Raw genomic sequence first — 14818 nt, forward strand, 5'->3', positions numbered from 1 at the left:
TTTAAAGGACAACACAATTTCATACTGCATTACTTGGCTTATATTTGGCGGACCCTGCCACCTTTCTAGCTTCAAACAGTGTTCTGGGACCTTAATTTCCTCTGAGAACAGCTTGTTTATTCAAGTTATGGGAAAAAGGAGATAGCGTTTTCATCTCAAAAACTACATAGTGTCCCTTTAAATGATCAATCAATTATCAAAAGAAAATTAATTAAAAAAATTAAACTTGACTACTGGATTAATCCACTCATCATTGCAACTCTAATTTTGACTTTGGCCGAACAACTGCTTCCAAATTACCAATGTACTGGCACACAATAACATTGGGATACATACCAGGTATATTTATGAAGGTATCGTCCTCATCCAGCAACGCAGCCATTCTCTGATACAGCCTGTTTTCATCAGCATTCAATATTGCTACAAGTCAAAACAATTATAAAATGAGTATGCCCTCAAAGGTGCTGGAAAATTACATGCATTTGTGTGCCTCAAAATTACTTTCTACTTATCAGACGAGTCAATCTAAACCACATCTTAACATGCAAACCGGAGATATTAGCCGCGGCTGGAGAGGGGTGAAAATCAAGTGTCTGCAGAGGGGTAATGAAATTGGAGCATTAACATGCCTGTTAGCCGGCCTGTCATCATCTGATGAGATTTGGTTTGGCGAATCCTTTGATATTACACGGCAGTGATATCCAAAAGATTCAGGTGAAATGGCTTCTCCATTAATAGCCATGTTTCATTATAACATGCATATTACTTGGCTCCCAAGAGCTCGCTTTTAATAGGCCTACTTTAGGAGGGGGCTGCAAACTATTGATATGGCTCTGCGGGTGTCATCCAGCAGGGGAAAGAAAAAAGCCACGGCAAAATGAAAACTGACCAACGATTGGTGACCTTCGTCAATGACAGTGAGTGAGGAAGCCAATCTAGTGATGCCATCACTTGGTGTATTTACATAGACCGTCCTGCCGTCACAAATGGCGGCCTGCTACCAGTGATCTCTCTCACCTCACTTTAATGAACCAGGGAGAACTATTATGACAGAGAATGGCATACTTAATTCCAGCTCATCTTCAGTGCTGACCCCAGCCGCTCTGCGATGCCTTGGGTCTGTCTGCTCCGCCGACGAGGGGTCAAAGTAATTTTGGGCACGTTGATTTCCTGTGGAAAGCGTGAGAGGCGAGAGAATGAGAGAAGGGGGCGGGGGGAGAGTTGGCGGGGAAGGGAAGAGGGGAGTTGTACAGGTTCAGGTTAGTGGTTATTAGAAGCACATGAAGCGAAATGTTAATTTTGAAACCCACACTGTCGAAGGGCAGGGGCAGCGGCTGCCACCAGATAAGGCAGAGCCAAGATGAGACAGAGAGTACAGAGGCAAAGAGAGAGAGAGAAGTGGGAAGGAGACTGCTGGGTTTCTCAGTGCACCTCTCCACGGCCCGCGGTGCTCTGGGGCCTAATTAGCATGCCGCAAAAGGTCACGGCAGGCAATCTCTTAAATACGACTGCCATATGTTTGCCGTGTTCAAAAGGAACTAATGAGAAAGTCTACAAGCTCAAAAGTACCTGGAATTTCAAAGACAATACCTTCTAAATACTCCGAGGTCAGCGGCCCAGAGGACCGGGCAAGTTTGGAGGAGCAGATCCAAAGGAAAATAACTTGAGCCCATGTCTCATTGACTTCTTATTAGCAATCACTGACCTATGGGTATCAAGTCTGCTCCACAGAGTTTATGGGAATCCGATGGCTCCGGGGTCTTTCTATTAAGGGTACACCCCACCAAGCAGCTTTCTTAACCCCAAATCATTCTCATTACAGGCCCCGAATATTTCACTCCAATCTAAATTGCTTTACTTGTATTTCTCAGGTTGTGGGGCGAAAAAAAAAATGCACGCCGCATTAAATCATGTTATATATTTTACACAAGAATCGCCTTTATAGACGTCTGAGGGTATCGACGCTTGGACGCATAAAAATGTGAGTAAGTGTGTTTGCGTAGGAGCACCACTGGCTCACCCTACAAAAAAAGAAGCTCGCCGGGATTCTTCCGCGCTCGTATGAAATATGTGTCCTCCCTGGAAGTTAAAGAGTCAGACTGAAATACTTATTAAACGAGGAGCAGCCGTATGACTCCTCAACGGAGCCATAAATTGACTGTGAAATTCACATGTTAAATCCCTCTACGTCGTTAACAGAGAGTTTGAACAATTTCTCTGCAAATAGCTCTGAGGTTATGAAACCCTTTTTTCAAACACAAATTTGCATAATGGGGTAGCTTCGTGGATCGCCTTTTTGAATCATATCTGTGATTTACCTAAATAGTCTGGCTGTCCTCCAGTTCATCTCTCTAATGAAAATTTTCGATTCTCTGTTCTTGCCTGCACAATATCAATAGCTAGCACCACTCACCAGCCAGAGCAAATGTTAACAGAGAGCGGGAGATAACGGGAGATTGTTTGGTAAAGGCAGAATACAAGTGTCACAAACACAGAGCAGAATCTGCTTTTTTGATCTTTCAGTAAAGGCACACGAGTCACTGAACCGCTCTGCATATTCACACTCCTGGACACTGCTTATTCTCTGCTGAGGATTTATAATTGTAAGTGCAATTACCGCAAAGAAATCAAGTTTTAAACCCCATAAAACACGTGGCATGATGTGACACACGTAATGCCCTTCAAGACTTTTCCGCTTCCATACTTTTTCAAGACGTTTCCCCCACGTTCTAAAAAATCAAGAATCCACCATATAGGTTAACTTCATTTTGCATGCTTTAAGGGTTTGGCACGTGGCCTAATTTACGTTTCCAATTAACAGAACAAAAAAGGAGAGGAAGATAAAAAAAAAATAAAAAAAATTGCAACTTAACTCATCGCTGATCATCAGGACACCAATATATGTTCAAGGAGGTGTCTACAGTGGTACAAAGAGAGATGGTGGATAGAAGAACTTTTTGAGAGCTGGGGGTAGTTTTGTTAAAGTCACATAATTTAAATAATGGATTGAATGTTTTACTAATGTGTTGACGGGATGGATATAATGATGGATACAATTTAGATGTTTGTCCATTATTCCTAATTTTTTAACACTTGGGCGTGTCATCTTTAACATGAACATTCAACGCATCTGCATTCACGCGATCACAACTGGGTTACACCTTTTACCAAGCTTATAGATCCGCTTGCTTAATCTTTGTACACCATTGTGTACCGAGAAGAAGACCTCCGAGGTCAAAACCAGTCAGTGTTTTATTGTTCTGCAAGCAGCCATGTTTTGAATGAAGTCTTTTTAACCTTGTTCGAGCACTTTCGTTCCTGCTGCAAGCATGAGTGCCAGATTTTTTTTTTTTTTCGTTTTTCTCATGTGCTGACCCTTTTCTTCAAGAGCACCTGCGTTTTCCTTGGGTTTGATAAACAGTATATGGCATAAAGGCAGTCCTTTTTTCACAAGACATTGTTATTGATGAGTATATATTTTTAATAAAAATACAGCAGTGAAAGTTAGCTAAACATATCTGGGTTTTTTAACCATCTACTCTCAACAAGCAATACAATCTAAAACAACACAGTAATGTGTTTGTACAACATTTTATGAACTTTTATTGTTCATTTTTTGGGTTTAGTCATTTTATGGTGGTTGGTAACAATTCACTACAATAGAGCATTTACACTGAAAGGTGCTATTTGTATGAAAAGTAGATTCTTCGTTCAAATATCACTTTAGCAAAGTATAGCAACTTTTTTGCCATATATTCTGGCTTTTCTATGCATGTTTTTTATGCAGAAATTGCAAATACCCATCAACATATGGAAACATATGGATAGACATGTATGTTTTGTTATAAATAGTTTACCGTCACTTTTCTAAATTAGAGTTTGAACAATCAGAAAGTTTTTCACTCACTGACAGACAATGTAAAGGAGTGAGCAATGAATGGTAAAGTCAACTCGAGATCCTATTTTCCAATATACTTCATACACAGCAGTTATGAAGTAACTCAGTGAAATATGTCCCTTTAATTAGAGGAGACCTCATTAGATGTGATTAAACGAGAGGGACATTCACTGGCAGCTGTACCTGCACTTTGACCACCACCAACACCATAATAAAAGTGAAAACAGAAACCAAAAATGGATTTCTAAAGCAAGTTTAGAATTCATCAATATCTTCTGCCAATAAAATGGTTTTATTAACTGCTAGTTTACAATCCGCGTTAGTCTCTCATATTATGTAAGTTCATGTCCTTTCTCAGCATGACAGAAAATGTTTTTTGTCCTTATGCTGTCCATTCCCACACACCACAGTAGAGCTTAATCCTACCTCCTGTGCATAAAAAACATCATGACAATAATTGATAATAATTACTGGCCATGCACAGCAAAAGCAAAATAAACCACATTAAATCAAGAATCTAACATGTGACTCATCCCTGAGAAAACTGGCACGCTCGCAACCTTGAACGCATCCTAATTTACCATCCCATTCCTCAAGAGTTCTCCCTGACATACTGAATTATAAGGGGGCATATTCGTATGCCTGATTGGCCTTAAGCCGTGTTTCGGGGGCGTTGTGAGTACACCACACAGACAGCGGATCGGCTTGGTAGCGTAGTAGCGTATGTAAATGCACTCTCCTATGACTCCAGCCCACCACAAGGCATGTAGCCGAGAGTGGGAGTCAAGGCTGATTGTGTCGAGGGTACTTCTAGATAGAGATAGAACACCCACTACTGTAGCGTTCTCCAGCGGAGGAAGAAGTTATACGAGGGTTGCTTGTTAGGACACGCTCGCTTTGGAATGCAGGGACCGAGGGCCCCCCGAATAGGAGAGAGAGGGAGAGAAAGAAAGAGGGAGTGAGAGAAAGGTTAGATCAGGAACACATCTACTGTCAACAAATTTGAGGCTAATGAAGAATGAAGCTTCACCTCTTTCTTTGGCAGGGGCTTGCAGCTCCATTTTTTTTTGGTGAGCTGCAAGGGTGCTATCTGGCCTGTCACCTCGAATTTCTCTCCCCAGCCAAACTGGAGGAACGGAGAGCTCGGCGCTTCCTCCTCCATCGAAGGCTGGGTTTTCTATTCCTACCAGAGCGCCTCTCTCCTCTTTCCCTGACAGAATAAGTAAAAACATAAATAAAAATACAAACACTGACATGAATGGGCATTGCAACCATTAGGTCAGAGCGGCTCGTGTAAAAAAAAAGAAAAAGAAAAGCATGTTTAATAACAACAATTTTTTTCTTTTATTGGTGATTTGTCTGGACCGAAATGTTCAAGCGCATCCTCCTCGAATGACACTAAAACACAATTAGGTTAAAATTAAATCAGAATCTTGCAAAGGAGGAGGAAAAAAAAGAGAAGAAGAAGAAATGATTAAAATAATTACAAATTGCGCCCTGACAAGCAAGAGCAAAATTTAGCCCAAAGCCATTTGTCTGTAATTAGTTAATTAATCCTTACACAAATTATGAGCAATAACTCATCAAGCAGGACTCACCCATCAGAAATTCAGCCGACTTGGATTTCTTCTGCTTAGGTTGCTGCAGAGCCTTCTGCTGTAACTTCTGGAGGGAAATTGTTAAATGAATAAATTAGCTGCAGAATGAAGATCATCATTTATGATCCGCAACTAACGCAGTATTTTAAATATGGGACGACACTAAAATGTCATTTAATTTACATCGCCGCTAAAGGGGTCAAGCACTAATTGAACAACAGGAGTGGAAAAGAATTTAATCATAAATAGATAAGAAAAGTTGACATGAATGTGTAATGAAGGTCACATTAAAATACTTCCTCCTTGTTTTAGAGAAAATGAATGGGCAACAACACTCTCCCCTGGAAAATTATGCATTTCTACACGGGCTGCAGGAGAAGCACACAGACTCGGTGTGCAAATGAGTATGGAGATCCAGGCACACTTCTCGTTACTTCCATTCACGTGAACTCAACCTGAAAAATCTCAAAAGGAGAGAGAGGAAAATAGTCTTTAAATAACACAGTGCCAGGTCCCTTATGCTATGGAGGATTAGCAGTGTGGTAATTTTAATGCAGGATTCATATGTAAAGAAATGATACACACATCTATCTATCTATCTATCTATCTATCTATCTAGCTATCTATCTAGCTATCTATCTAGCTATCTATCTGTCTGTCTATGGATCTATAGTGTTGTAGGTGGTCTGCATTGCATGGCATGGAATGGAAAGAAAAGAGCAGGAATGTACAAAAGCAAGCATGGTTTCCTTTGAAATCGAGAGGACGTGGAACAAACTCCGCAGTCCCACATTTCTCTCATTTCTGCGGACAGGCAGAACAATAAGAAAGCCGAGGTAAACGGCAGAAGTAGTTGTTTTCGTTATGGATATGTTTACATAAGAATGCGCCATATAAAAAGGGCTCCGTCGCTCAAAGCGTATGGAGCTTTTTAAGCATCATTTTATGCAGATTTCAATGATGAACTGTGCTCATGCCCATGAACAGCATGTATTTGTATACAATATTTAATTTCAAAGGCAAAATCAAGGGGCAGAATGAGTGGGGGGGCTTATTTCAACTCTAAATGACAGAGCAATTAAAATAGAGAAGGACTACTTCCAGACCAATCTGGTAAGAGGAGTTTTTGTAAATCTGTTTTTACATTCAACAAGCCCTACAGCAAGACATTCATTTATACCACTGAGATTAATGCTTATCTAATTGTAACTTATTTAAAAACCATTTTCTTTTCGACTGGGTACCAATCAGTTTTTCTGAGTCTCGCATGCTGCCGAGCATGAGGCAGGCGAAAATTCGGCATCAGCTGCGATTGTCTCCCTGTGTTTTATTATTGTGTCTTCTTTTTCAGGGTTTTCACACACCTTTCTGCCAGACAGATAGCGTTTGGGCGCACACGCAAATTGAGCAGGCCCCCTTGAAACATTACGGGGAAATTAATCAGGTAATTTTGCTAATAAAAAAATTGCACACCATCACCATTTGCAAGTTGGATTACAGCGGCGCCAGTTTAACATTATTGTGTTGTAAACTAAAGCAGCCGTTTAAATAAGCTACACGACATTTGCATTCATTATATGGTATTAAAATTTTGATTGTTATTGGAAGCTCACAGCCAATTCTGAGAACCTTAATGAATAAATTGGAAATAATATAACTCCATAGTAAGTTCAATTTTTATTTATTTTTTATTTTTTTTAACTTGATGTTGTGACACCGCCGTTCGGTTATTTAACAACATATTCTGTGAAAGTTATCGTTGGAATTGATGTGTTTTCTTGCTGAAGTAATTAATCGTCATATTAGAATAATGATGGAGGATAAAGCGCTTTATTCTGCAAATTATTGTTTTTGCCCTCAGGGCTAAAGGCACTTTGGAGAGATGAGCAAAAATCAAAGGAGAAAATCACATTATGTTTTATCCCCCTTCTAAAACGCATTTTGTTTATCACCCTAATTACTGCACAGAATAATCTAGAATATCATCAATATAAGAGCCATCGTAACATTTCAAGATAACATGAGATTATCCTCTTCTCTAAAAGTTTTTTTTTTACAGCCATTGTATTCCTTTCCTTGTGTGATTTTCATAGCAGTGCTCCTCTGGGCACCCGTTTTGTTTCTACCAGTGCCAGTGTTTCTCACTGTGCAAAGTAAATTAGCTCCATGTCCTGCAAATGCCAATAAGTCATCCGATTACTAGGAATGTATTCTTGCCTTAAGTTCAGTAACAGTGAAGAAGAAAAAAAAACAAGCCTTGGTAAACACACAAGGGAAAGTACACAGAAGGAGTACAGTACATACACCCCAGGCCTACAGCTTTGGGTCATTGTCACTAAAAATCTAATCCACACAGCGCCATGTGAGCCGCTCTGTCTAGAGAGCTAAGAAAAATGCCTGGTTCTCATCTTGCTCCCTAGACCCCACTGACATTGACAGCATGCTCCTTGTAATACAAGGACTGTTGTTCAATGTGCCATAACCGGATGGAACATGCAGATGTTGCATTTCTGAAACGATAAACAACTATTCAATCCCAAGGAGGAAAAAAAAAAAAAAAAATCTACCATCACAGAGGTTCATGAAATAAAGTGGGTTCTTAGATGAAGCAATGGCTGTTCAATAAGAGCAGTGAAAGCAGCTGCGCGAACTGGCCTCGTAATCTGCCCCGTCACACTGCACACAGATATGTTAAAATGCGTGGTGCTGCATCCAAATCGTGTGCCAAGAAATGTGGGTGTGTTACAACATACATGTACAGCAGCGCAAAGAAATAGCCCCCCCGAGTTCATTCTCCTGCCCTCTGAAGGCATCCATACATGCCCCCCTGAAACCGTCACATCATTTCCTCATTTCGCTGTGCAGCACACAAAACGCTTACTTTGCAGTCAACACGAGAAAAAAAAAAAATCATTTATAACTGGTGACAAAAAAAAAAACATCCGTGACTTTTTTTTTCTCTCTCTCTTTCTTTCTTTTTTTTTTTTTTTTTTTTTTTTAAATGTGATTGTTGTCAAAAGGAATTGAGCACAACAATGCCTTGTTCAGTTCTTGTTGCATTCAAAGGCATAGCTAGAAGGGCTTGGGGAAGACCGCTCGCTGCTAGGGGCTGGTGGGCACAGACCAGCTAGAAAGTGAATTTTGCATACTGTACGGATCATCGCCCAGTTCAGCCCAGTCACATTGAATCTGCCATCAACCAATTGTGCTTCATGAAACCGTCAACCCTCATTTACGTCTGCCTGTTTTCTTCCCCACGCAGCTGTAAACAAGGCCCCAGCTTTGAGCTGTCTTCCTCTGTCCCTGCATGTGCACGCTGCTTGCCAGGGGAGCATAGACAGCACAACCTCGGCTTCACAGAGCTACTTAAAGCTACCATTTCCAGACAAGCACCCTGTGCGCTTGGCATTGGGAGTCAAGGACAAGAGTGTTTTCTGGAAATGACAAGAGATCCCTGCACATGTTTGTGCTTAAAAATCCATAATATTAGGTTTGTTCCCAAGCCATTCTGCCAGTGCGGTCCACTGAGTGAGTAGAATCATCTTGTCTTAATATAAATATATGTGTGAATTTATGTCACAATGGGTTGTAACAAAATTCAAAAAGGCATATCAAAGATTAGAATGCCTTACTAAATCAATAAAGATACCAAGTTTAATTAGTTTTCATGTTTATCAAGTCTGTTTTTATCTCACAGCAGAATAAAAGTGGCTAAATCAACAAAATGTCATACATATAATGATACACCATCTGTATCTAAATTACCAAAGATAAGGTTAGCATTCTGTTTCAAAGCCACTTCGACCCTTAATTTAAAGAGCAGCTTTATATGTGCGCGGTAATTGTGACCCACCAAACACTTTCTTATTAAACAACAACCGCGTCAGTTGGTGTAGACAGAAAACATAATTAGTATTCAAGCTTAATTAATCTACGCTGGCCCCCTTTAAGTGAATTAGTCAATTATTTATGCATGTGTGCCCCTTTGATGCTAACAGATTATGTATGTTACTGGAAAAAACCTTGAAAAATGACTTTGAAAACTTTGCAGCAAAAAAATGTCATTGCACGCCACTACACTGGCTTAGAAATGTCAGCGAGCAGCATGAATAGTGACTGATTGTGAGGAAAAATAAACCTTCCTATAATAAACTGCCTAACTTCTACAGATTCTCATTATTGCCAAATCACCGTGCCAGATCTTCCAGTGCCAGTCAAGGAAAACATTGCGATTCATTGTCCGAAATCCAGAGCAAAAGGCAAAATAAATCACCCAAATATGTACTTTTTGTGCGCCCTAATCCGTGGAATGGAAATCTAACACAGGTCGGATCAAGGTCTTTCCTAGGATCATGGGAACTGCTTGGGATTTTCAAGAGCCTTTTTGTTATAACCCTTGAGAACCAGGCACTGGCCTCTGCACCCCTCAATCCCCCATTGAGAACCCAGAGGCAGCGCAGAGGAATGCTAAATGTCAATGGTCAGGCTGCACCAGCACCTTCAGAGAGAGAGAAAAAGATGGAGGTACGAGGCTTGACCTCCTTGTGCTCGGCTACGCCGAGGCCAGAAGTGAAACTGTACTCACCCTGCTGCTAAAGGTATCCATCTCCACAAACTGCAAAAGATCATCACTGGCTGACCCTGATCTCTGAGCAACGGTGAGGCCTGCAAAGCAGAATGTGTGAAAATGCTGTGAGAAACGTGTCAAAACAAATAAGATGGATCTAAAGTCAGGGCGCTTGCAGGAATCTGAAGCACACATGAGATGAATAGGTTATTGACTCAAAACTTTAAATTTGCCTTATAATTTGAAGTTTGTTGACGCTATTAGAGCTCTTTTAATGGCTTACTCTGCAGCCGAAACCCTTCACTCCACGCAGCGTAACACCACCCCCCTCCTGCTTGTGTGTTTAAAACTGTTATCTCTGCGATGCATCTCAGAGAATAAAGCACTATAAACACCATTTATTATCACAGATAACAAATTATTTTGCCCTGATTATTCAAATAGTTTATTCATTTACATCTGATACAATATCATTTGGTATTTTTATCGTCCTCTCCTATGGTAATTCACATGGCTTGCACAAGTTTCTGCTGAAATAGCAAAACAAACCCCAGGCAAAATGTGAAAGATTATCCCATACCATGCGAGCTAGGATGAAATGCTATACTTTTTCACACTGAACACTGCTCCACTGGGTGTGATTGAAAAACATGTAAAGCTATTGAATCTGTGGTTTGTATATGTGAGAGGAAAATGAGTGTTGTAACAAGTGGGCCAGTGTTTTTGTAATTGTTTCAAATTACACTCTGCGTAATAACTCAGTGAAAGCAGAGCCAGTGTGCGGTCCGTGCACATTAACTAGGCAAAGACGACAGGATATCCATGCACCTTATCACGGCCCGCGAAAAAAAGGAAAGCCTGATTGTGTAAACAACTGTGGTGGCTCAAACTCATATTTCAAGCTGTGTCTATTTGTGTCGAATGGCGCTTATCAGCAGCTACACAAAGGAAGGATCGCACTTTTAGATAAAGAGGTACTTTGCAGCATTTCCTTTACATGTGTCTTTTATTGAATTAAAGACATTCCTGTTTTTAATTTGCTCAACTGGTTTTCTGGGTTCCTAATAGAGCTGCGTGTGTGTGTGTGTGTGAATGTTTTATACAGGCTGTAAAATTGTGATGCTGTGAGAAGAATAAGTGCATTAGTTGTTAAAATTGCTCGCCCCCCTGCCAAATACTGGCTCCCTAACCACTGAGACTGCCAACACCATTGTTAACCACATAAATGACTGACTCACTTTTCTGCTTGAGGTTCAGGCTTCCTGTCAAAAGTCATATGTGCATATTTTACAGTACTACATGCAACAAAGCCCTCGAATCCTTCAGAGTAAAATTCACTGGACTTGCTGGACTTGAGCTGGTATCAGTCTACTAAACTGCTTACTGAACAATGCACCCATGAAAACAGCAGCCAGCACGCAGCTGAGTTATCTACACATGGTTTTTTTTCCTCGCAAATATATTTGTTTTTGACCCGCAAACCACAGCGCCGTTTCCTGGTTTAATCACAGCAACATGTCAGGCATGAGCAGCTCTGGTCAGAGTTGAACAGCAGAGAGGCAAAACTGCTGTCGATTGGCTGCTGTTTTGAATTTCGGAGCCGAAATATCTCAACTTTTAAAGACGCCTCGCCGTGACTTTTTCCAGACCTTCTCTGTGTTCTAAGGTTTGCAGAAATTATACAAGATTTTGTCGAACACCTCCTTTAATAAAAGGCTTCTTGGCCTTCTGTCAGACCCCAAAAATCCCCTGAACTTTGCAGTTAAACCTTGCACAGTTTGCATAAATTAAACAATGAGTGTAATGAATAAGGAAGTTGTTATTTATCACCCCTGAAGTCTTAAAATCATGAGTGCAAAACAAAAAAAACCCAAAAACTGAACTACAGCTGAAACTGCGTATTATTTATTCAGAAAGCAAGAATTTACGTTGTTCCTCTGAAATGACACGGTGCTATATTTGACCTTTTTCCTCCTGCCCCGAGAATGACCATCTCCTCTGTCATCTAGTCAGCTAAGCTCAATCAACCCTTAATCCAGAATGACAGTGGGGTCTGTGTTGTGCTAGACGAGCCACTTCCCCTTTTCTATGGCACAGTGCGACCTGAAATCTTCCCTTGACATTCTTTTTTTCCTCTGCCCCGAACACGGAGAAGGGACGTAATTCAATAGTCACCGAGGGACAGGGCACCATGCACCAAAGAATATTTTATTTGCTCGTGGACGGAGGCCTTTTCTTAGTCTCTGACAACAGCCAGTCTCCCTCAAGACATAGAGTTGACACGACTGACAATAAGGGTAGAAAAGGGCAGGCTGGTTCTTCCTCGTTCGGCAACTGAGATGTTTTGCATGCATATTTACTCTAATGTACTCTTTGCACTTTAAAGTGCACTTACAGAGGCATATATCAGCAGTGGAGTGGACACCGGTGGAGTATACTGAGTGAATTCATGCAAGTCTGCTGCAATTTATTTATGGGAATTAAATGAGTTTAGTGCAAAGTGCTCTTTGCACTTTGCACTAAAGTATGTCATTTGATCTCACTGGACTATAAACCAGATCTAATGCAAAATAACCAGCACATTATATGAGTAACTGTATACATGCATATTGTTTTTATTTAAAATGAAGAGGTATGTTACCTTGCGAGGCCCCTGAAAGCTTCCTCTCCGCGGTCAGCTACACCCCGGTCGTCAAGGTGACGATGACGCGGCCCCCCCAACGGCACACGCACACACGCACACGCGGTCTCAGGTAACCTCCTCGTGTTCACTTTCACTCACTGAAACAAAAAGGGAAAGTCTGAATTAAATGATACACCTCTCAAATGTGCAAAATACATTTGGTCTAAGGTTTCGGCCTGTTAGTCAAAGCATATGTTATTAATCAAGTTGAAAAAAGGGAACAATAGTATTTGAATGATAAAAGTAGTAGGTTTAATACACGGATTAATACATGCCATCAAGAAAACTGTAACCGTTGAGTGGTGCAAAGATAAAGTTTCATCTGCATGACAGCCTCATCTACCAGATGGCCTCACTGTTTGTGTTTTAAACGATGCTCCATTATTAATGGGGAGCGTGGCACTCCCTCAAAGAGATGTTCGCTTATTGTTTCCACCAGAGCCGGAGATATCACAGGCTGCTGCTTTATCACCTCTCTGTGCCGATTACAATGAACTCCCCCAAACTGGAGGTAAAGCACTCACACTGCTTTGTAAACATCCATTATGCATATGACGACAATACACACAAAGGTTTCCCCCCCATGTAATATTTAGAGGGAACTGCAGACAAACGTATTCCTCAGCCAAAGACAACCCGGCGAGCTTCGCAGCTGCTGTGAAGAATAGGTATAAAAACGCCTGGCTCACGTTTGGCACGAGGCATATTACACTAATGTCCCCCCTCAGAACAGATCATGAACTCCGGCTAATGCTTCCCTTAGTCCAAAACAGTCACACCGTGCTTTATTTATGACTGCAAAGCCATCGGGCCATCGGTGGCCTTTTCAACCGAGGAAGAGAGATTGCTCACATGTATTAGCAACATATAGCTCTCATTTGTTTTGTAAATACGGAGCCGATGTTTCCTCTTATATAAACTCGATGATTGGAACTGTGAACTATCTTCCAGCCTCTCCTCGATTATCCCAAAACACAGAAAACAATCAGAAGCTAACAAGGCAAAATAATACATCATTAGTGCGCATTTTGATCAATACAGTATACCACGGGGATCTTCACAGCACATATATTACAAACCGCTGGGACTGCTCATTAAGCTGGTTAAATGTGATCTAAATAAGATGCCCACCGATTTGGACCTCCCATTACCTGGCTAAGCTGTCGTTGATCGTTTATGCGATTAAATATAGACCTAAATCTCCATTTTATCCAATTAATTCTCTGTGCAGGCATGATGTGGCTAATGATGTTATCTTTCCTAATTAACCTGTATAGGGATTCAACTCCAGGACAGGGGATTGTACATCCTTCATCCAAGTGTTCATTATTATCATTACAATCATTATCATAAAGGGGCTAACTTATGATGTTGGCCATTCCATCACCATTAATCTAGATTGAGTCCTTTTTTTTTCTTCTTCTTTCTTTTTGGGGAGGGGGATCCTTTGGGGTCATTTTTAATTATCACTAAGGATGGGAATTCTCGCAAAGCCGAATAAGTTCAGTTGTGGTCACAGCAATCACTGGAATCCCATGAGGCCACATCACACGGATGTGATTTGACTACTGATATGACTGAGGGGACATTTTCATGTTTTTCCTCTGTTTAGAGCCCTCGCAGTTTTCTGTCAGCTTTCCCACTGAATGTCGGCTTCAACCTATTAACACAGCAGACTCTGAGCAGATCAATGGCCCTCATTGGGCCATGTGTCATTAGTTAATCGGATATTGATGAGGGTATTGACACGCACCTAATTAATCTCGGGCCCAGTGCCGGCTTTCATATGTTTCCTTAATTATGCACTTCATCTTAGTCCTTATACAATCAGCAGGCCGCCGCTTCCTGTTTGACAGTGAGTAAAAGTAAGCTGTCAAGTCTCAATCTCACTGATATTCTAAGTTATTTTTTTGTTGTTGTTGTTTCTTTGCTCTTTTTTAAAGTGTTACATACTGCAGCAGTGCAGAAAAACATGATTAATTACTGTGGCAGTGTTATTTTGGTAATTAACAAAATGGAAACAATGGGAAACGGAACAGTGCAGTGCATAAAAATACGTAACACGATGGTTG

The 14818-nt window shown here is 40.9% G+C and overlaps 1 protein-coding gene across 1 annotated transcript; it reads right to left on the minus strand.

The window, feature by feature from the left end:
• Positions 1-1018: 1018 nt before the first annotated feature.
• LOC115570486 (orofacial cleft 1 candidate gene 1 protein homolog) lies at positions 1019-12830 on the minus strand. Its single transcript, XM_030399098.1, has 5 exons — positions 12705-12830; positions 10082-10161; positions 5497-5563; positions 4929-5108; positions 1019-1170 (listed from the first exon to the last, which is right to left on the minus strand). The coding sequence occupies exons 2-5, from the start codon at positions 10100-10102 to the stop codon at positions 1019-1021; spliced, it is 420 nt and encodes a 139-aa protein (XP_030254958.1). The 5' UTR covers positions 10103-10161; positions 12705-12830.
• Between the last annotated feature and the right edge of the window lie 1988 nt (positions 12831-14818).

This window comes from Sparus aurata, chromosome 19 (genome assembly GCF_900880675.1).
Source record: "Sparus aurata chromosome 19, fSpaAur1.1, whole genome shotgun sequence".
Taxonomy (NCBI): domain Eukaryota; kingdom Metazoa; phylum Chordata; class Actinopteri; order Spariformes; family Sparidae; genus Sparus; species Sparus aurata.

Bases quoted from the DNA above. Each gene is read 5' to 3' on its own strand.
- LOC115570486 (XM_030399098.1), bottom strand. From the start codon at position 10,102: ATGGATACCTTTAGCAGCAGG. The intron at 5,109-5,496 runs GTGAGTCCTGCT...TTATTCTGTCAG, and splicing joins GTCGGCTGAATTTCTGATGG to GGAAAGAGGAGAGAGGCGCT. The intron at 1,171-4,928 runs GTGAAGCTTCAT...CGCTTTCCACAG, and splicing joins AGCCCCTGCCAAAGAAAGAG to GAAATCAACGTGCCCAAAAT.